Source organism: Carettochelys insculpta, chromosome 6 (genome assembly GCF_033958435.1).
Source record: "Carettochelys insculpta isolate YL-2023 chromosome 6, ASM3395843v1, whole genome shotgun sequence".
Classification (NCBI taxonomy): domain Eukaryota; kingdom Metazoa; phylum Chordata; order Testudines; family Carettochelyidae; genus Carettochelys; species Carettochelys insculpta.
The window spans coordinates 125530195-125552373 of record NC_134142.1 but is presented as its reverse complement, the minus strand read 5'-3'; the positions used below and the strand labels follow the sequence as shown (position 1 = coordinate 125552373).

The window sequence follows — 22179 nt, the reverse complement described above, 5'->3', positions numbered from 1 at the left end:
TTGCACTGATTGCGGGTCCCAGATGGTGATGGTGGCCGGCAGGGGTGTGCGTCCAGAGGGCAGGAGACAAGCAGAGCCCCCAGCTTGACCAGGCAGGAGATGATGAGGTCTCAATGGAAGTGATGTAGACTTTACATCCAGCATCAGAGCAGTTTCCAGAGCAAGGGTGGGCGTTTTTGTAGGGACAGGACAATGGGTGGAGAAGAACTCTGGGTTGGACGATGGGTAAACAGAGGCGAGGTGCTGGATTCAGATCGTGCCTGGCTCTGGGCGATGTTCTCTGAAGGAGCTCACAGTGCAGCTAGGCAGGTTCGGTATTTTGGATCTCAATGGGATCCATTACTAGACTTGGTCCGATAATGACTAATTTGGGGGTGAACAGACCTGGCTGTATGAGCACCTGGAGCAGAGATTTCCCATCAGGCCGTGCTTCTCTGCTTTCGCTGTCCCAGAGCTCAGTGCGGTTCCTGCTTTGGCAGAGCTGTTCTCCATTGCGGTTGCTAGAGGACGTCTCTCTGCTCTCTCTGCAATGCAGATCAGGCTGAGGGTGTCTCCTTAATCCAGTCCCCCTTGGCTGGGGGGGTTTGGGTGGCTCTTCCCCTGCCCTTCCATTGCTTTGTCCTTGAGTCAAGCAGACACCTGGCGGGGGGGCAGTGGATTGTTTCCATGTGTGTCGCTCCCTGGCTCCCCAGGAGCAGAGGGCTGACAGCGGCCCTGCTCTGCTTCCCCAAGAGCACAAAGCTGGTCGGTAACAGTTCCCAGGCCCAGGCCTCCCAAAGCCCCATGAGCAGCAGGTGCAGAGGGCGACACCTTCTCGTTGGCACTCGCCGGCCCAGCCAGAGAATGGGAGTGGGCAGCTCACAGCAGCTCAAAGGAAACTCACCCAGCCCAGTGTGGGGAACCTAGGGACAGAACCCAGGTGTCCCGGCTCCTTCCCCACTGCTCTAACTGCCCTCCTGGAGCTGGGGCTGGGGATGTTTTGGCGTCTTAGCCCTGACGTTCCCTTGTACTGTCTCCTGACTCAGTGGATCTCCCCAGGCCTGTGGGTCACCGGAATGGAGCGACTTTGGGAGGACGTCACCTGCTCCATCTGCCTGGAAACGTTGAACGACCCCGTCTCCATCGAGTGCGGCCACAACTTCTGCCGGGGCTGCCTCTCGGCTCACTGGAGTGATGTCTCGGTCAGCAGGCCCCAGTGCCCTGAGTGCCGGGCTCCCTGCTCCAGGCACAGGATGATCCCAGACACACGTGTCAGAAGCCTGGTGGAGAAAATCCCTGAGCACCTGCAGCTAGAGCCACAGGGGGTGAGAATTGTCCTACTGGCTGGGGGAAAGGACCGTTCTGCTGTCGGGGTGCTGGGTCCAGTCCAGTCTCAGGGCAGGGACCGGCTGGCTCGGGGGGCACGAAACGGGACATGGGGCTTTCCCCTCTTGGGGGGGACCAGCCCTGACCTGGGTACCGCATGAGACCGGCTGGCTCAAAGGGAGGCAAACAGGACATGGACTCAGAGATCTGAATGTAAAGCGACCAGGATGATGTTTTTCCAGCAGTGACACATGGGGGGCCGGAGGGGCCAAGGGTCCCCCAGGTGGGAGGGGCCAGCTGGCAGGGCAACAGCGAGGCTGGGGGTCCTGTGCGGGCAGGAGGCGTCTGTGTCCCCACACCCACCAGCTGCAGGGATGGGGAAGCACAGCAAGGCGGCCCCAGCCTGCTCTGCTCTCCAGCCGCGCAGCTCCACTACATGCCCGTGAGTGCGGGGGGGTCCTCTGCCCCAGGGTCCCACCCTCTGCCCCAGGGCGGCTCAGTGCCGGTGAGTGCGGGGACGTCCCACCCTCTGCCCCAGGGCGGCTCAGTGCCGGTGAGTGCGGGGACGTCCCACCCTCTGCCCCAGGGCGGCTCAGTGCCGGTGAGTGCGGGGACGTCCCACCCTCTGCCCCAGGGCGGCTCAGTGCTGGTGAGTGCGGGGACGTCCCACCCTCTGCCCCAGGGCGGCTCAGTGCCGGTGAGTGCGGGGACGTCCCACCCTCTGCCCCAGGGCGGTGCAGATGCTGGTGAGTGCAGGGAAACTGCCACTGCCACCCTCTGCCCCATGAGTCCCCAGGCATTGGATACCAGGGTGTTCATGAAACCCCCTGCAGATATTAGGAGCTGAAATCACAAAGTGGCAGCTGGTGCTATACAGCACTGAAATCACAGGGTTCTGATTCAGGGCAATCCCTGGCAGTGTGATTGGGAAGGGAGTGAGGATGGTGACTGGCAGGTGCCCAGGAGGAGCAGTGGACGATGGCAGCTGCTAGGAGGGGTAGCCAGTGGCTGGCAGGTGGCAGCAAGGGGATGCCACACAAGTGGACAGCTAGTACTGCCCTGGTGACGTATCTCTGGGTTCAGGACTGCACCACAAGAGGTTCACCCTGTAACTGTGTGTGGGGTAAAGGGCCAAGAGCCCCAGCAAGAGATTTGGTTCTATAGCGCATGGGGATGGGATCTTGGTAAAGGGGTTTGTCTCTCCTTTGCTCAGATACACGGCATCTGTCACTGTAACCTTGGGGTAGGATATGGTCATTAAATAAGCTGTTTCTATCTTAGACTCTGTGCTTGCGAGGGGGGAGAACCACCTTACAGGCACCCAGCAAGTGGGGTGAGATTGTCCCAGGCCACTGAGTGGGGGCTCGAGCCGGTTGGTTGTGTCCTTGATGGGAAACGCCCCAGGAGCTGAACCCGGCCCTTCTGGCAGGCAGCTGGCATTAGCAGAAGAGTTACAAATGTATTCCGGAAGAGCGTGTGCGCAGCGTAGGGACAGCAAAGCTGTTTGAAAATCTCTGCTGTTATTCTGGAATAACTTTGCTGTGCAGCCATAGCCCCAGAGACGACAATTTCAGGTAAAGCACAGAGTCAATACTTACAACTCCACACATAAAAATGATACAAACACGGACGCAACACAAACAGCTTCAGTGAATCACCAGGTCTCATTGGACACCTCCCTGGGCTCCCTCGGCAAAAGATTGGGTGCAGGCCTAGGACAGTGGTCGCCACAGAGGTTTACCTGCTCATTTAAAATCCAGTAACGTCCCAGAGGGGCAGAGCAGGGGCCTGGCCTGGGCAGAGGGGCTTTGTCCTGGCCCTTCCCTAGGCTGGGGGCAGCACGACCCCCTTCGGGTTCCCCTTTCAGCAGTCGCCTTTGCCTTCTGCACATTGCGGGACGCAGCACCTCCCTCGGCCGCTCCCACAATGAGCTGTGGGCCTCTGGCTGTGGTACCACCTTCCTCAGGTCATGATCTAAAGACTTGGAATTACAGAGATGACTTGTTCACTTCCAAGGCTACTTTCAAGACCGGCAGGGGAGAGAGGAGGAGGAGTTGCGCTCGGTGAGGGGGAGCAGTGTGAAAGCTCAGAGCTCCAGTACAAGGAGGGAGAAAATCCAGTTGAGTGTCTTTGGGTTACGCTTAGAGGCGGAAGTAACAGAGGTGATGTTGTAGCTGGTGTCTGCTATCGACCGCCAGATCAGGGAGATGAGGTAGATGAGGATTTCCTCAGACAGAGAAGTGAAACTTCCAAATCACAGGCCCTGGTTCTCATGGGAGACTTTAATCTTCCGGACATTTGTTGGGAGGCCAATACAGCAGCGCACAGACAATCCAGGAGGTTTTTGGAGAATGTTGGGGATAACTTCTTGGTACAAGTGCTGAAGGAACCGACCAGGGGCCGTGCGCAACTTGACCTGCTGCTCACAAACAGGGAAGAGCTAGTAGGAGAAATAGAAGTGGACGGAAACCTGGGCTGCAGCAACCATGAGATTGTAGATTTCAAGACCCGGACAAAAGGAAGAAGGGTGAGCAGTAACATACAGGCCCTTGATTTCAAAAGAGCAGCCTTTGACTCCCTGAGAGAACTGACGAGCAGGATCCCTTGGGAAACGAAGAATAAGGGGAAAAGAGTTGAAGAGAACTGGCAGTATTTTAAAGAAGTCTTACTGAAGGCACAGGAACAAACCATCCCGCTGCAAAGTAAGAAACGCAAACATGGTAGGCAACCAGCTTGGCTTAACAGGGAAATCCTCAGTCAGCTGAAACTCAGAGAGGATGCACACAAGAAATGGAAACGGGGACAGTTGACTAAGGAGGGGTATAAACATACGGCTGGAGAATGCCGGGCACTAATCAGGAAAGCGAAAGCACAATTGGAACTGCAGCTGGCGAGGGATGTGAAGTGTAACAGGAAGGGTTTCTACAGGCATGTGAACAATAAGTGGGTTATCAGAGAAGGTGTGGGGCTGTTACTGGACAAGGGAGGTAACCTAGTGCCCCCCACTGTAAACAAATGCCCCCTCCCCCACAGCCAGGCACCAACAGAGGCAGGTGTGTGGGTGTTAAGACCTAGTGACGCCTCAAATCATCAGGTGCCCTGCACAGCTGCACGTTCTGGGTATGGGTAATGACGGCTCTGCCTTTCCCTCCAGGGAGATCTGGCTCACATGAGGGTCCCTGCTCTGTCCCTGCAGCAGGCGCCAGGGGCTGTGGCAGAGCCAGGGCAGCTGGTGCATCTGGACGAGGAAGGGGACCTGACCCTGGACAAGGAGGCCCTGAGCCGCTGCCTGGAGCAGGGTGGGGTGGGGGACGCCCCCATCTGCCTCGTGTCCATCATCGGGGAGCAGCGCCAGGGCAAATCCTTCCTGCTGAACTACCTGCTGCGCCGGCTCCAGAGCCTGGTGAGTGTGAATGGGGCTGGAGAGTTGTGGGTGTGAGCGGCCCCGTCCTGCCCCTGCTGGAGGCTCAGAGCTGCACGTGTCTGTGAGCAATTTCTCCTCTCGCACCCCCGACGTGTCCAGTTTGCTGGGGCCAGGCCTGGAGGTCCCTGCACTGACCCCCTGCGTGTTCCCTCTGGGCAGGACGCACCTGGCGTGTCATGGATGGGCCGGGAGGACGAGCCCCTGAAGGGATTTGAGTGGCGTGCCGGCAGGCAGCGAGTAACCGAAGGGGTGTGGGCGTGGAGCCAGCCCTTCTGGGTCCCAGCTGAGCGGGGCCGGGTGAGCGGGGGCACTGCGGGTGCACACAAGGAGGGAGGGGGCCGGCACGGTGCGGGGGGAAGGGAGACAGGCTTACGGGCAGGAGGAAATGGGGAAAGGGGGTTGGGTGGGCAGAGGAGTGGGGCTGAAGTCCCAGGGGACCCGATGGAGAGACAATGGGGTGGGGGGAGAAGATTGAGGGGCTGGAGCTAACGCTGGGGTGGGCAAGAAGAAGATGCCAAATAACATGGGAGCAGAGCACCGTGTGTGTGTGTGAGTGAGACTGAGGCGGGGTGGGGGGGAGGAGCTGGAGGTGGCTGGAAAGGGGACTGACTTAGGGCCACTCCTGTTGGCCCCCAGGTGGCCGTGCTGCTGGTCGACACCGAGGGCTCCATGGACATTAGAGGCAACAAGGAGACCAGCATCAAACTCTCTGCCATGTCCCTGCTGCTCAGCTCCTACCAGGTTGGGGGGCCCAGCAGGGGCCGCTGTGCTGTGCGGGGTGGGGCAGGGCCCAGCAGGGGGCGCTGAGCTGCAGGAAGGGGCAGGGCCCAGCAGGGGGCGCTGTACTGTGGGGAGGGGTAGGGCCCAGCAGGGGGCGCTGTGCTTCAGGGAGGGGTAGGGCCCAGCAGGGGGTGCTGTGCTTCAGGGAGAGGTAGGGCCCAGCAGGGGGTGCTGTACTGTGGGGAGGGGCAGGGCCCAGCAGGGGGCGCTGTGCTTCAGGGAGGGGTAGGGCCCAGCAGGGGGCGCTGTGCTTCAGGGAGAGGTAGGGCCCAGCAGGGGGTGCTGTGCTTCAGGGAGGGGTAGGGCCCAGCAGGGGGCGCTGTGCTTCAGGGAGGGGTAGGGCCCAGCAGGGGGCGCTGTACTGTGGGGAGGGGTAGGGCCCAGCAGGGGGCGCTGTACTGTGGGGAGGGGTAGGGCCCAGCAGGGGGCGCTGTGCTGCAGGGAGGGGCAGGTCCCAGCAGGGGGCGCTGTGCTGCAGGGAGGGGCAGGGCACAGCAGGGGGCGCTGTGCTGCAGGAAGAGGCAGGGCCCAGCAGGGGGCGCTCTCCACAGCAGTCAGGTCCAGGCCAATGCCCCATGCGGTATTGGGGGGCGCTGTGCTGCAGGAAGAGGCAGGGCCCAGCAGGGGGCGCTGTGCTCGGGGCGGGTGACACGTCTGGGAAGTGCCCTGGGTCGGCCGTCGCTGTTCGTTACCGCAGGTCTCTTCTGTCTCCCGACAATTGGCAGATACTGAACATCGGCCGGGGTGTGAATGATTCGGATCTCGAGTACCTGGAGGTGAGGCCGGGCAGCGCGACACAGAGCACAGCTGTGCCTCCGTCTCCTGTTACCCCGCAGGGTTATTATCCCGCCCATAGGTCCTGTGGGGAAACTGAGGCACACAGCGAGAAAACCGACTTTCCCGTGGCCCCGTGGGCCTCCTGAGTCAGCGCTGTCACCACACAGCCCAGCCTGGCTCCCGGCTGCCAGGTGTCCCGTGAGGGCCACTGGAACAAAGTTAGGACCCCTCCCCTCCTCCAGCCCAGCTCTGGGGGTGGTGGGAAGGCGGCTGGGCCAGGCCTGGGGCAGTCGTTCTGCCCCTGCTCTGCTGTGCTCTTCCCCCCGGCCCTTGCCCAGCCCCCGCACCAGTGGAAGAGCCTCTGGCAGTCGCACCCTTGGCAGCGTCACTGCTGCCGGCAGCCTACAGGGAGTCCTGCCCCTGGGCTGTGCCTGGGGGACGGAGGGCAGGAATTCGCTGTGCGGGGAGGGGTTGGCTCTGGCAGCTTCTATCTGTCCTTGCTGGCCCATGTCCATGGCTGGGGAAAACCCAGTGACTGCCGAGCGATGGGGGCTGGGCCGAGCTCGGGAACGTGCTTTCTGGCTGAGATTGTTCACACTGGGATCACTCACCCACTCCCCCAACTCCACAGCACCAGCATAGGGGTCAGAGAATGGGGGACTCCTCCCAGCTCCTGCCCACGTCCCAGGGCTCCCCCCATCGGTTCCTTGCCACGTGCAGCCTGATTCTCTCCATCCATCTCCCGTTTGGCTTTGTGCTTGCCGGTTCTCGCGGTCTGCGAGGGGCAGAGGGACTCACGGCTCACATGGGGGGCGGGGGCCACCCAGTCCCCTTTCCATTTTGCAGGCAGCATTCACCTCCTGCCCCACGTAAATGCCCCCAGAACCCAGACTCACCCTCCCCACATTCTGTCCCATCTGCAGATGTTTATGCATGTGGCTGAAGCAGTGGGAGAGGAATATGGACTGGAGCCCATTCAGGTGAGTCAACTCCCCTACCCACAGCCTGCTCTGCCCTGCATATCCCCACTCTGCATCCCTGTCCCCGAAGCGTGGGTGCAGGGGGTGATGGGGAACTCCACTGATGTGCCCGCCAGTAGCTACTAACAGGGTTCTGTCCCATTCACTACCGTGAAAAACACGTCATGGAGCATAACATCTGTTCCCACCATACGAAATCGGGGCTTCTGAGCGCTTTTACCCCCTGCTGCAGTGTTTCTTCAACTGTGTCCTACGGAACACTGGTGTTCTGTGAGCAACTCGCAGGTGTGACACCAGCGTTTGGGGACGTACAAGAATGCTCCAGCTTTTCTGTTATTAAAACCAGATACACCGTTAGTTCTTCGTTGCCGCAATACCTGATTAAATTACTTCAGTTTGGTGTTGCTGTATATGTTGCTGTTTGGTTTTGCTCTTGCTGCTGCTGCTGCTGTTGTTTTTGTTCTGACAACAATTTTTTGGAAGAAAATATTCATACGTGATCCACATAAAGTATTATTGTTTGCTGTTCTGTGCTCTCAAAAAGTTTACAAAACTCTGCTCTACTATGTGGCTTTCATGGGGGAGACCAGCATTTCTCAGGTTGTGGTCCTCACCCTAAAGGAAGTTGCTGGGGAATCACAAGTTTATTTTTAGGGGTGTTGCAAGATTGCCACCCTTACTTCTGAGCTGCTGCCTTCAAGACTGTACAGCCAGAGAGCAGCTTCTGTTGGCTGGGTGCCCAGCTCTGGAAGCACACCTTGCCAGCAGCAGTGCAGAGGTAAGGGTAGCAATCTCCTACCGGGCCACCCTTCCTTCTCAGCTGTTGCATTCAGGGTCGGGTGACCAGAGAGTGGTGGCTGCTGGCTCAGGACCCGGCTCTGCAGCCAGCAGCACAGAAGTAAGGGTGGTGATACCATACCACGCTGCTCTTCAGCACTGCTGCTGGGGGCGGCTCTACCTTCAGAGCTGGGCTCCTGCCCAGCACCTCCTGCTTTCCTTGAGCCCAACTTGAAGGCAGCGCTGCCGCAACAGCAGCACAGAAGTAAGGGAATCCCCGTACCACAGTAGTAGGCATCCTTCGATCCCGAGGCATCATAGGTTTGCGCCCCAGTTGGACTGATTCGAGCAGCGTCTTCTGTGGCTGTGCAATCCAATGCGGGAGTGGCCGTCCTTTCCGCACTGCGAGCAGCAGTAGGCAGATGTCGCTCTGGTATCACGGGCATGGATCTTCCTGAGGGCTCCCCTGTCTTGCGCTTCCTTCACCAAGGTAGTTTCATGCATAACAAGAGCTTCCTTCACTCCCTGTTTCCAGGCGTGCCTGTCTGAGGCGAGCGAGTGCCAGGTGTTCACACTGATAGAGAGAGCGCTGAGGTCACACTTGCACGTGTCCTTGTAGCGCAATTTAGGTCGCCCTTTCAGCCTCTTTCCAGACGCCAGTTGGCCGAAGAGGAGGCCCTTCGGTATTCGGCCATCCGTCGTGCGTGAGACATGGCCCAGCCAGCGCATACGCCTCTGTTTGAGAAGGGTGAACATGGAGGCGGTGCCTCCGCTCTCAAGCACTGCGCTACTGGGGACCTTGTCCTGCCATGAGATACCGAGTACGCACCTAAGGCAGCGCACGTGGAACGTGTTGAGCCGCTGCTCTTGTTTGGAGCACAAAGTCCATGTTTCACTGGCGTACAGCAATGTGCTCAAAACACAGGCTGTGTAGACCTGCACCTTGGTGTGCACAGTGAGCTTATTGTGAGCCCAGACTCTCTTCGTCAGCCTGGAGAACGTTGTGGCGGCTTTTCCAATGCGCTTGTTGATCTCGCTATCAAGTGACAAGTTGTCCGAGATCGTCGAGCCGAGGTACACGAACTCATGGACGACTTCCAGTTCGTAGTCTAGCACGTTGAGAGATGGCTCCTGACCCACGTTTTGGCCCATCACCCGTACCACAACCTGCGTACAATCACCTTGCAACCCCCCCACTCCTTTTCTTGGGCCAGGACCCCGACAGTTGTCACACTGTGAAATCTCAGATTTAAATAGCTGAAACCTTGACAGTTCTGGTTTTTAAAATCCCATGACTGTGAAATTGACCGGTACGTTTGGCAGGGCCCTACTGAGTAACCTGGCATCCCCCGCTGTTCACCGACTGGGGCCTCCCTCATGCAGCCGGCCAACGTCTGTGAGAACAGCTACCTGCCTGTGTGCGCAGGCCTCTTCACCCACCCAGCACCTCCCCTGCCTTCCACATGCCCTTTGGGGTCTTTCGTGCCCCTACGGAACATGGCAGGGACCTGCTGGGTTTATGAGCAGTCAGTGATTCCAGGTGCTAACCACTGTCTTGTCACCAACCTCACTACCTGACACAGCACCTGAACTGGTTTCTAACTGGACAGGGGAATTGTGTGGCCGATCACTTCAGATGGGGTTTCTCTAATGACCTGCAATTTGTGCAGTGAGTCCCTGAACCGTGCCCCTGACGTACGTCACGGGTGGGCTACTGCCTCTCCACTGGCCTGGGGTGATGCCAGGAAATGGCTGAGAACTTTGACACACACTGACGACTCCTCCCCGACTCCACAGTCTGATCTTTCCTCTTGGGCTCCTGCTCCATCCCCTGTAGGGGTTGAAATTCTCCCTCCAGGCGCTGTCCTTCTCCCCGTCGCAGCCCTTCTGCACCTCTACTAACCCGTACTCCCCTCCTGTCTCCCCTGCAGCACCTAGACCTGCTGGTGAGGGACTGGAGCGGCTCCCAGCTACTCGGAGCCCCGGGTGGGGAGCAGTATCTGAGAGAAGTCCGACAGGTAACTGGCGCTCAGAGGGAAGAGGAATGCCTCATGCGGCCTTTCCCCTGTAGGGAGATTGGTTATAGCCCCAGGGGAGAAGACTGGCTGGCTCAGGGGGTGGGGTTGGGAATGGGACAGGGGCCTTTCTCATCTGGGGGGCTGGTTGCACCACCTTTTATCGATGTTGCCTGGTAAACCCCATTATAAGTCTCCTCTTTAGGGGCTTATAATTTTGCCAAACTTGACCTGCTTGGGATGAATTTTTTTCCAGACCTTTCCTCTGCCTCGGGTGGAATTGTGTCTGTTTTTCTCTGTAAGACTAGAAGACCAGCCATACTGGGTCAGACCACTGGTCCATCTAGCTCAGTGTCCTGTCTTCTGACAGTGACCGGTGCCAGCTGCCCCAGAGGCAGTGAACAGGCTGGGAATCAGAGAATCCATCCGGCTATTTCTGAGAATGTGGCTAACGAAACACATTGTTTGGCAATACTGCAAGAAAATTCCAAGGCTCCTTTTTTGAGCGTCGGTAGCGCCCCCGTCCATCAACTCAGGGACTTGGAAAGGGCAGAGGCGGCCTGTGTGTCAGCGATACGCCCTGGGCCAGGGGTCAGCAAACCAGAAGAGCAAGAAGCCATTTGTTAGAATTCAGTAAAAAATTCTATAATTAAGAACCACAAATGCATTTGAATGTGAGATGGTCCGTGATAAATAATGTCAAACCAGCCTTTTCCTAAGCTCTCTTTTAAGAACAGCCCACGCATATCCACAAAGCACGGCACAAATTAAAGGGGGAGATAGCCAAGGTTTTGGGATCACGTATCGTTTGCTATTTAGATACGTGTTGTTCATTGTTTGGCTGTTAAATGTTCACCAAAACATTGGAAATAACCAGGCGAGGGTTTGTCACTTTTCAGTTACAGTGTCGAGAGCCACACAGAAGTCGATAGAGCTGCATGCGGGTCTGGAACTGCAGGTTACAGACGCCTGCCCTGGGCTGGTCCCAAGAAAATCCCCCCACATTTGACTCAGTAATGAGCCATTGGATAATCTCATTAGTAAATTCTCAAGGGAAACTTGCTGGAGCAGGGGTCTGCGGGATGGTGCAGGGTTCAGGGCTGGTGTTATGGGATAAAAAGCAGGACAGCTGCCGGGGGCCCCACGCCACTGGGGGCCCTGCTAAGCTAATGTACGTATGCGACTAGGTGACTGGGCAACTAAATGGTAGATGAATTTTAATGTTGATAAATGCAAAGTAATGCCCGTTGGAAACATCAACCCAACTCTATTGGCTGTTACCGCTCCAGAGACGTCCTGGAGCCATGGTAGACAGTCCTCTGAAAATGTCCCCTCAGTGTGGAGCATCAGGCCAAGAAGCAAACAGGATGTTAGGACTCATTGAGGACGGGATGGACAATAAGACAGGGAATATCTTATTGCCCCGTATAAATGCCTGAAACACCACATCTTGAACATTTCATGCAGATGTGATCACCTCATCTCAGAAAAGATATGTTGGAACTGGGAAAAGTTCAGAAAAGGGCAACAAAATGATGAAGAATTTGGGACGGGGGCCACATGAAGAAAGATTAAAAGGACCTGGGACTTTTCAGCTGAGAAAAAAGGGGGGATATGAGAGAGGTCTATAAAATCATGACTGGGGTGGAAGAAGTGACGAAGGAAGAGTTATTTGCTTGTTCCGATAACATAAGAACTAGGGGTCTCCCAATGAAACTAGTGGGTAACAGGTGTAAAACTAACACAGGGAAGTTTTCCTTCACATGGTGCCCAGTCGGCCTGTGGAACTCCTCGCCAGAGGATGTTGTGAAGACCAGGACTTTAAAAGGGTTCAAAAAGCGCTAGATAAACTCATGGAGATCATCTCTGTCGGTGGCTGTAGCCAGGCTGGGAGGGCAGGTGCCCTCACCTCTCTTTGTCGGAGGCTGGAAATGGGTGATGGGGGAGGGATCACTTGATGATTCCCTGTTCAGTTCACTCCCTCTGGGGCACCTGGTACTGGCCACGGCTGGCAGACGGGACTCTGGGTGAGATGGACCCTTGGTCTGACCCAGCAAGGCCGTTCCTGTGCCCCAGCCCTGAGTAGGCCAAGCTAAAGATGGGAGGCGGGAGGGCCACTGTTTCTCCAGGGGGCAGAGCTGTGTTCTCAGCCCACAGGGGCCAGCGGCACATGAAGGTTGAGAAAGGCCCCGGGGGAGTTTGGCTGTGAACTCTCCAGAGGATCCATTCACATCGAGCACCCACCAGCCAGGCAGAGCTGGGCTTGCCCTGCGATGGCTGCTCTGGGCCAGGCCCCAGCACTGAGTGACGGACGCCCGTCAGTCCCCTGCGCTGCGGGCGCCCTGGCAGTGCAGGGAGGAAGCAGAGTGAGGGCACGTGGAGGGAGAAAAGCCAGGCGGGGGCGGGAAAGGAGCCGGTGGGGACAAGGCATCTGGAGAGGCTGGGACCTGGCAGGGGAAACTTGGCCTCACAGCCCCGGCTTTATCTACTCCCGCAACCCCGCCCCCGTTCAACACACCCCATCCAGGGTCTCCCACAAACGAGACTGGAATCCCCCAGGGCCTCTCCCACGGCCCCGCAGGTCTGGCTGATCCCACCCCACCCTCCACCCCGCAGGCTCTGGAGGCGACGTCCCCCTGCAAACACCCTAAGGCCCTGAAAGCCCTGAAAAAAACCAGCAGCCGCTGTTACCTGCTGCCCCACCCTGGCAAGCGGATCACGACTGGCAATGAGGGAGCCCTGAGAGGTAACGGTCCTGGACTGGGTGGCGGTTCTGAGCCTGCAATCTTGGCTGGGGAACGGCCCCTGCGGGAGAGACGCTCTGGCCCTGGGTTCATCTCTGTCTCCCTCTCCTGCACAGACATGGATGAGGATTTCCGGGAGAGCCTCAGGGACTACATCACCGCCCTGGTGGGCGCGGCCGGTCGACATGTCCGGAAGGACCGGTGTGGGGAGCCGCTCACCGGGACAGAGCTCGCTGCCAGCATAAAGGTGGGGGCCGTCCAGCTGTGGCGCTGGGATCGGGATGGGGGCTCTCTCCTCTGGCTGTCCCTGACCCCAATACCTGTGGAGAACCACTGTGCAGCTGTTCCCCCACTGCCCTGCCCCAGGGGTGGCTGCATCGCTGCCCTGCCCCAGAGGTTCTCACAGCCTGTCGAGGCCCCAGGGAGACTGTGACGTGATGGTTTCTCTTCGTCCCTTTGCAGAAGTTATTGGTTGTGATGAAGACACATCGCTCCGGCTTCTCCTCCCCCTCTCAGGTACCGTCTCTCCCTCTGAGCTGATCATGGGGCAGGTCCCCCTCTCCCGTCCCTGCCAGGGCTGGGGTGGTGCTGGGCACTGAGCCCCTCCTGCTGGAGTGACCAGGAGAAGGTGACGTCTCAGGTTCTTGGAATGTGAGGTAGAAAGTTTGACCAGACTGGAGGGCAGCTGGTGCTGGAAGGTTTCACCCGCCTGCAGAGCTGGTGCCTGTCCACGAGAGCTGTGGAAGTTTGTCAAGGCCTGCCCAAAAGTGGGGATTTTTGTTTTGTTTCTCCTGTCCAACCCCCAATGTTTCCATGTGGCAGCACTGCCCAGGCGGCTCCTGGGACTGCTGCTCATGCTCCTCGCGTGTTCCCGTTTTCCTCTGTGGATCGCGCACTCCGGCTGGACAGAGCCAAATGTGAGCCTGGCCGCAGAGGAGAACGGGGCAATCAAACCGCATCTCCCAGGCTGCACCAGCACATCCTCACTTGAAGGCCAGGCCTCATGGGCTTGGGGTGTCATGGGAGATGTAGTCTGACTCGGGAGCTTGGTGAGTGGAGAGTAATTAGGTGGCAGAGCTGTGTTTCCCAGAATGCAACAACGCCTCTTCTGTTGGTGCAAGTGACATGGTCTGAGTGCGTCATGGGAAATACCCCTTCAGTGATGAAGGAAAGTGGCTTTAAATCCTTTTTGGGGGTCCCTAGAACCAGGGACCCACGTCCCAGGTTCTCCTGGCAGTGGCGTGTCCAAGCCTGAGTCGGTCTGAGAACCAGGACTACAACCCCCCTGCTTTGCAGTGCAGACACGGCCTTCTGGAGTCTTGCTCTGGAAGCTGCTGAAAGTTTCCCACAATCCCCTGGGCCGACGTTCGTTCTCCTCTCCCGTGAATTTTGGTGGACAGGCCACTCTGCTCAGGCTGCATCGCTACCAGAGGGCCGGTGCCGCCCAGCCGGGGAGGGCGCTAGGCAGTCTGGGACACGGATGGTGGCAGTCAAGCTCACACAGTGCTGGAGCCCCGGGCTTGGGTGCAGGGTTCAGCCCGTCCTAACCTTGGCTCACGGCTCAGCGTGGCGCCTCCAGGCACCTGCAGGGACGTCGAACTCGTGTGTCACTAACCCTGGCCTTACATCGCTGTGTTGGCAGAACCACAGGGACGGAGCGTAAAGTGCTCTTGGGTGTCAGCCGCAGAACCCTCTTCTGCAGGGGACGGGGCTGGAGGGGAAGTGGTCTTCTCTGCATGGGGAAGGGACCAGCCGCGCTATTCTGGAACGGCTGCTCCCCTGTAGCCCACCCGGAAAGAATAGCACCACGGCAGAGACTCTTCCGGGGTCACTGCTCCTCCACATGGAGATTTCACCCAGCTCCGAACAATTCCCTCCCCTGCCCTGAGCGAGAGCTGAGAGTCACACCCAAGGCACCTGCTCCTGGGGATGGATGAAAGTCCCAGGTACCGGGGCAGCTGGTGTCACAGACGCACTCTTGGGTGTCAGCCTCCAGCCAGGCCTGTCTGGGCAGGAGATTGCAGAGTCCTCAGCCATAGGAAGGTGCTGCCAGGGCAAGGTGACGGTGGGGTCAGGGAAGGCCACTGAGGCTGGGCTGCCCTGAATGTCAGATCGGAGACCAGGAGCACCAGAAGCCCCAGCTGGAGGCCACTTACATTCCTCCTGAACTGCAGAGCCACAGAGGGGAGAGACGCCCTCTGCCCCCCAGCCCCCCCAGACTTGGTACGGCCCCAGCCCAGCCCAGCACAGAACTGCTGCGGCTGGGAAGAGGCACCTCTCCCCTGACCACCAGCCAGGTGGTACTGTGGGGGACAGAGCCCAGGGGAGTCCCAGGGCACCAGGCACCCCAACCCCCCACAACGCCAGCCTGGAGCACTTACCCTCTGGGGCACCCAGCCCTCTGCTCCAGCTCCGAGTGCCCTTCCACACCCGAACCCCTCGGCCCCCCGTGAACTGCTGTGTGCAGAGCACAGGCCGTCCTGCCCTGGGGGGAAAGGTTAGAGGGCACGCGGCTGCCACGTGACCTACAGCACTGCACTGTGGGGAGAGGCTGCTGCGGTGGAACTCACGGCCCCTGGGCGGAAACGGGACCCCGTAAACAGTGGCTCAGCCCCGCCTGTCCTCCCTGTGCAGATGGCCATCGCCTTCCGCAACCAGAGAGCCCTGGACAGAGCCCACGCAGACCACGCTGTGTTTAAGATGGAGAAGGTGAGTCGGGGAGGTGGGAGGGCTGTTCCCCCAGCCAGGGAAGACCAGGGAATCATCCCAGCCAGTCCCACGGCCTGTGGGCTTTGGGGCAGGAGACAGGAGCACATATCAGCGTGTAGGGGGCTGGAGGTGGGAATCCAACCCCAGCACAGCAGGGTCCCGGGCTTCCGTCAGGTGGGTCTGTGCAGTGCCTGGCAGAAGAGGACCCCAGGGTCAGCAGCGGGTGGTGTCTGTCAGTCATAGGAACACGAGAATAGTCACACGGGTCAGACTGAAGGTGCGTCCAGCCCAGGGTCCTGTCTGCCGACAGTGGCCAATGCCGGGTGCCCCAGAGGGGATGAACAGACCAGGGAATCATTGAGTGATACCCCCGTCGCCCGTTCCCAGCCGCTGGCAGAGGCTGGGGACACCTCCCTGCCCAGGTGGCTGATAGCTATGGATGGATCTGTCCTTCCTGAATACACCTGGCTCCTCTGTGTTCCTTCTCTAACCCTGTTAAGCTTCTGGCCTCCTCAGTGTCCTCTGGCAGCAGGTTCCTCAGGGTGCACATAGGGGGTGGGAGAAAGCAGAGCCAGACCCGAGGGGAGCCCCAGTCTCACTCACGGGCTGAGGAGAAATTGCTGTTCTGTTCCCAGAACGTCCATGGACGAGATGGGGTGGGAACACCCCCCTTCTCACAACCTTGGGCCTCTCCTCCACTGCTCAATGCAGGACGCCCTGTCCCAGCGCATGGCCGACTGTCTGAGGGTGACACCCAGAGCAATGGCCCAGCAGTTTGAGCAGAATCGCAGGTCAGCGCTGAGGCGGTGCCGGGAGGAGATGCTGGAGCCGGAGGAGGCCCTGCTGACGGCGCTAGAGGCAGAGCTGACTCGAGAGGGTGAGACTTTCCTGGTGACCTACAGCGAGCGCCATCAGCGTCACACTGCCAACCAGAGAGCCCTGGACAGATCCCGCGCAGACCACGCTGTGTTTCTGCGGGAGAAGGTGAGTTGGGGATGGGGGAGGGCTGTCCCCTCAGCCAGGGAAGACCAGGGAATCATCCCAGCCGGTCCCACGGCCTGTGGGCTTTGGGGCAGGAGACAGGAGCGCATATCAGCGTGTAGGGGGCTGGAGGTGGGAATCCAACCCCAGCACAGCAGGGTCCCAGGCTTCCATCAGGTGGGTCTGTGCAGTGCCTGGCAGAAGAGGACCCCAGGGTCAGCAGCGGGTGGTGTCTGTCAGTCATAGGAACACGAGAATAGTCACACGGGTCAGACTGAAGGTCCCTCCAGCCCAGGGTCCTGTCTGCCGACAGTGGCCAATGCCGGGTGCCCCAGAGGGGATGAACAGACCAGGGAATCATTGAGTGATACCCCCGTCGCCCGTTCCCAGCCGCTGGCAGAGGCTGGGGACACCTCCCTGCCCAGGGGGCTGATAGCTATGGATGGACCTGTCCTTCCTGAATACACCTGGCTCCTCTGTGTTCCTTCTCTAACCCTGTTAAACTTCTGGCCTCCTCAGTGTCCTCTGGCAGCAGGTTCCTCAGGGTGCACATAGGGGGTGGGAGAAAGCAGAGCCAGACCCGAGGGGAGCCCCAGTCTCACTCACGGGCTGAGGAGAAATTGCTGTTCTGTTCCCAGAACGTCCATGGACGAGATGGGGTGGGAACACCCCCCTTCTCACAACCTTGGGCCTCTCCTCCACTGCTCAATGCAGGACGCCCTGTCCCAGCGCATGGCCGACTGTCTGAGGGTGACACCCAGAGCAATGGCCCAGCAGTTTGAGCAGAATCGCAGGTCAGCGCTGAGGCGGTGCCGGGAGGAGATGCTGGAGCCGGAGGAGGCCCTGCTGACGGTGCTAGAGGCAGAGCTGACTCGAGAGGGTGAGACTTTCCTGGTGACCTACAGCGAGCGCCATCAGCGTCACACTGCCAACCAGAGAGCCCTGGACAGATCCCGCGCAGACCACGCTGTGTTTCTGCGGGAGAAGGTGAGTTGGGGATGGGGGAGGGCTGTCCCCTCAGCCAGGGAAGACCAGGGAATCATCCCAGCCGGTCCCACGGCCTGTGGGCTTTGGGGCAGGAGACAGGAGCGCATATCAGCATGTAGGGGGCTGGAGGTGGGAATCCAACCCCAGCACAGCAGGGTCCCAGGCTTCCGTCAGGTGGGTCTGTGCAGTGCCTGGCAGAAGAGGACCCCAGGGTCAGCAGCGGGTGGTGTCTGTCAGTCATAGGAACACGAGAATAGTCACACGGGTCAGACTGAAGGTGCGTCCAGCCCAGGGTCCTGTCTGCCGACAGTGGCCAATGCCGGGTGCCCCAGAGGGGATGAACAGACCAGGGAATCATTGAGTGATACCCCCGTCGCCCGTTCCCAGCCGCTGGCAGAGGCTGGGGACACCTCCCTGCCCAGGTGGCTGATAGCTATGGATGGATCTGTCCTTCCTGAATACACCTGGCTCCTCTGTGTTCCTTCTCTAACCCTGTTAAACTTCTGGCCTCCTCAGTGTCCTCTGGCAGCAGGTTCCTCAGGGTGCACATAGGGGGTGGGAGAAAGCAGAGCCAGACCCGAGGGGAGCCCCAGTCTCACTCACGGGCTGAGGAGAAATTGCTGTTCTGTTCCCAGAACGTCCATGGACGAGATGGGGTGGGAACACCCCCCTTCTCACAACCTTGGGCCTCTCCTCCACTGCTCAATGCAGGACGCCCTGTCCCAGCGCATGGCCGACTGTCTGAGGGTGACACCCAGAGCAATGGCCCAGCAGTTTGAGCAGAAGCGCAGGTCAGTGCTGAGGCGGTGCCGGGAGGAGATGCTGGAGCCGGAGGAGGCCCTGCTGACGGCGCTAGAGGCAGAGCTGACTCGAGAGGGTGAGACTTTCCTGGTGACCTACAGCGAGCGCCATCAGCGTCACACTGCCAACCAGAGAGCCCTGGACAGAGCCCGCACAGACCACGCTGTGTTTCTGCGGGAGAAGGTGAGTCAGGGATGGGGGAGAGCTGTCCCCTCAGCCAGGGAAGACCAGGGAATCATCCCAGCCGGTCCCACGGCCTGTGGGCTTTGGGGCAGGAGACAGGAGCACATATCAGCGTGTAGGGGGCTGGAGGTGGGAATCCAACCCCAGCACAGCAGGGTCCCGGGCTTCCGTCAGGTGGGTCTGTGCAGTGCCTGGCAGAAGAGGACCCCAGGGTCAGCAGCGGGTGGTGTCTGTCAGTCATAGGAGCACGAGAATAGTCACACGGGTCAGACTGAAGGTGCGTCCAGCCCAGGGTCCTGTCTGCCGACAGTGGCCAATGCCGGGTGCCCCAGAGGGGATGAACAGACCAGGGAATCATTGAGTGATACCCCCGTCGCCCGTTCCCAGCCGCTGGCAGAGGCTGGGGACACCTCCCTGCCCAGGTGGCTGATAGCTATGGATGGATCTGTCCTTCCTGAATACACCTGGCTCCTCTGTGTTCCTTCTCTAACCCTGTTAAGCTTCTGGCCTCCTCAGTGTCCTCTGGCAGCAGGTTCCTCAGGGTGCACATAGGGGGTGGGAGAAAGCAGAGCCAGACCCGAGGGGAGCCCCAGTCTCACTCACGGGCTGAGGAGAAATTGCTGTTCTGTTCCCAGAACGTCCATGGACGAGATGGGGTGGGAACACCCCCCTTCTCACAACCTTGGGCCTCTCCTCCACTGCTCAATGCAGGACGCCCTGTCCCAGTGCATGGCCGACTGTCTGAGGGTGACACCCAGAGCAATGGCCCAGCAGTTTGAGCAGAATCGCAGGTCAGCGCTGAGGCGGTGCCGGGAGGAGATGCTGGAGCCGGAGGAGGCCCTGCTGACGGCGCTAGAGGCAGAGCTGACTCGAGAGGGTGAGACTTTCCTGGTGACCTACAGCGAGCGCCATCAGCGTCACACTGCCAACCAGAGAGCCCTGGACAGATCCCGCGCAGACCACGCTGTGTTTCTGCGGGAGAAGGTGAGTTGGGGATGGGGGAGGGCTGTCCCCTCAGCCAGGGAAGACCAGGGAATCATCCCAGCCGGTCCCACGGCCTGTGGGCTTTGGGGCAGGAGACAGGAGCGCATATCAGCGTGTAGGGGGCTGGAGGTGGGAATCCAACCCCAGCACAGCAGGGTCCCAGGCTTCCGTCAGGTGGGTCTGTGCAGTGCCTGGCAGAAGAGGACCCCAGGGTCAGCAGCGGGTGGTGTCTGTCAGTCATAGGAACACGAGAATAGTCACACGGGTCAGACTGAAGGTCCCTCCAGCCCAGGGTCCTGTCTGCCGACAGTGGCCAATGCCGGGTGCCCCAGAGGGGATGAACAGACCAGGGAATCATTGAGTGATACCCCCGTCGCCCGTTCCCAGCCGCTGGCAGAGGCTGGGGACACCTCCCTGCCCAGGTGGCTGATAGCTATGGATGGATCTGTCCTTCCTGAATACACCTGGCTCCTCTGTGTTCCTTCTCTAACCCTGTTAAACTTCTGGCCTCCTCAGTGTCCTCTGGCAGCAGGTTCCTCAGGGTGCACATAGGGGGTGGGAGAAAGCAGAGCCAGACCCGAGGGGAGCCCCAGTCTCACTCACGGGCTGAGGAGAAATTGCTGTTCTGTTCCCAGAACGTCCATGGACGAGATGGGGTGGGAACACCCCCCTTCTCACAACCTTGGGCCTCTCCTCCACTGCTCAATGCAGGACGCCCTGTCCCAGCGCATGGCCGACTGTCTGAGGGTGACACCCAGAGCAATGGCCCAGCAGTTTGAGCAGAAGTGCAGGTCAGTGCTGAGGCGGTGCTGGGAGGAGATGGAGGAGCCGGAGGAGGCCCTGCTGACGGCGCTAGAGGCAGAGCTGACTCGAGAGGGTGAGACTTTCCTGGTGACCTACAGCGAGCGCCATCAGCGTCACACTGCCAACCAGAGAGCCCTGGACAGAGCCCGCACAGACCACGCTGCGTTTCTGCGGGAGAAGGTGGGTTGGGGAGAGGGGCTGTGCCCCGGGCCGGGGTAACGCGTGGGAGGCAGCAGGAGATGAGCCCTTGTATCTGCAGCTCTCCGGGTGGCTGCGGAGAAGGAGGCTCGGACCCCTGCCCTGTGGGGTGGTGGTGGCGGTCGCTGGAGGGGGTGGGTTTGCATTCGGGGGTGTCAGGGCTCCAAGCACCAGGTGCAGCGCAGACTGGAATGGGGGCCCTGTCTCGGGCCCAGTCTGTGTTGCTCCTCGTGCGAGGGGCCTTGTCCCAGTCCTGGTCTGCGCTGCGCCCAGCCCGAGGGTTCCCCGATGTTGGCGGGTGGCTCCACGCAGCGGTTGCCCTCGTAACACTCTGGGCCGTCTCCTCTCCTGCCCACCTCAGGACCATGACTCCCAAAACATGTTCAAGTGCCTGCGGGTGCAGCCGGAGAAGATGGCGGAGCGGCTGGCGGAGCAGCGTGAGCTGGTGCTGTGGCGGTGCTGGATGGACATGCAGGGGCCAGCGGCTGACACACAGGCCCTGCTGACGGAGCTGGAGGAGGAGCTGCGGCGGGAGGACGAGCAATTCCTGGAGACCTACGGCAAATGCTTCAAGAAATTCGCCATTTTGGCAGGCGTCAGTGTGGGGGGGCTGCTCCTGGCACCGGTGGGTGGAGGTGTCGGTGCCGGGATCGCTGCGGGAGCCATTGCGGTCGAAGCTGCTGTTTTGGCAGCGGGCGCAGCCATAGGGGTCGGGGCCGGCGCTGTGGCTGGGGCGGGTGCGGGTGCGGGCGCGGGACTGAGAGTTGGGAGGCGCATTGTCCGGGAGGGTACCGAGAAGGCCAGGGCTGCCGGTGGCGCAGGGCAGGAGGGGGACGACATTGGTGATGTGCCCGACGACAGACCCCTGATCTGACGGGCGCCCCCAGGTGTCGCAGCCCTGGGGAGGAATGGACCTTTTTGGGGAAACTTTGTGCTCCTGCGTATCTCTGAGTCACCCGCTGTCACCCTCTGTCTTTAACAGGCCACAGACTTTGGTGATACTCGCCGGATTTGTTACTTTCTGTGCTTTGTACCTTTGTGTTATGCTTTCCATTGGTTGTTTTATGCTCACAGACACTTCGTACCGGACTCCGCATTGTACCGCAGACCCCACTGTGCGGGTGATGCTCTGCTGTCTTAGCCTGCAGACCTTGTGCTGTCTGTGTGTGAGGACGAGTGTGTGTGAGGTGTATCTGGAAGTGTGAATGAGGATGTGGAGAGTTACCCTCTGGAGCCGCCAGTCTGGACAGCAAAGACCTGGAGGCTGGAGAACAATGGGGACTGGATTCTGCAGCGGTAACTCACCGGGAGAGGAGGATTAAGCCCCGTCTGTCGGTGAGGAGTCACACACAAACCTGGGCCATGGGAAAGGATCAAACCCATCTGCCATTGACTGGTGACTGGCAGTGCTGGGGCAGAGGCAGGACTCAGGACTAAAGCGATAGAAGACGTTTGCACCACTGCGGGGTTGGGTTCTTCTTGCCTGGTCAACATCGGAGCATCGATCCGGATCAACAGAACCTGGCTCCACACTCACATCTCAGCCATCTGGCGCGTGGACGGGAGTGAGCAACTCTGGGTAACTGTGAGCACCCACAAGACGTGTGCATAGAACGTGACAGGGCTGTTCTCAATAAACGCGGTGTTTGTGCCTTAGCCCTCTGCAAAGAGCCCGTGTGCTTCTTATAACCACAACACAGGCTGGGGTGGCCAATGGGGCTTTGGGGCTG

The 22179-nt window shown here is 59.6% G+C and overlaps 1 protein-coding gene across 1 annotated transcript; it reads left to right on the top strand.

Moving 5' to 3' along the window:
* The first annotated feature begins 1055 nt into the window (after positions 1–1055).
* On the top strand, positions 1056–21323 carry LOC142014091 (RING finger protein 112-like). Its single transcript, XM_074996118.1, has 12 exons — positions 1056–1304; positions 4502–4708; positions 4889–5026; positions 5366–5470; positions 6235–6285; positions 7210–7266; positions 9975–10061; positions 12675–12804; positions 12919–13049; positions 13265–13318; positions 15437–15511; positions 20811–21323. The coding sequence occupies exons 1-12, from the start codon at positions 1056–1058 to the stop codon at positions 21321–21323; spliced, it is 1797 nt and encodes a 598-aa protein (XP_074852219.1).
* Positions 21324–22179: the final 856 nt, after the last annotated feature.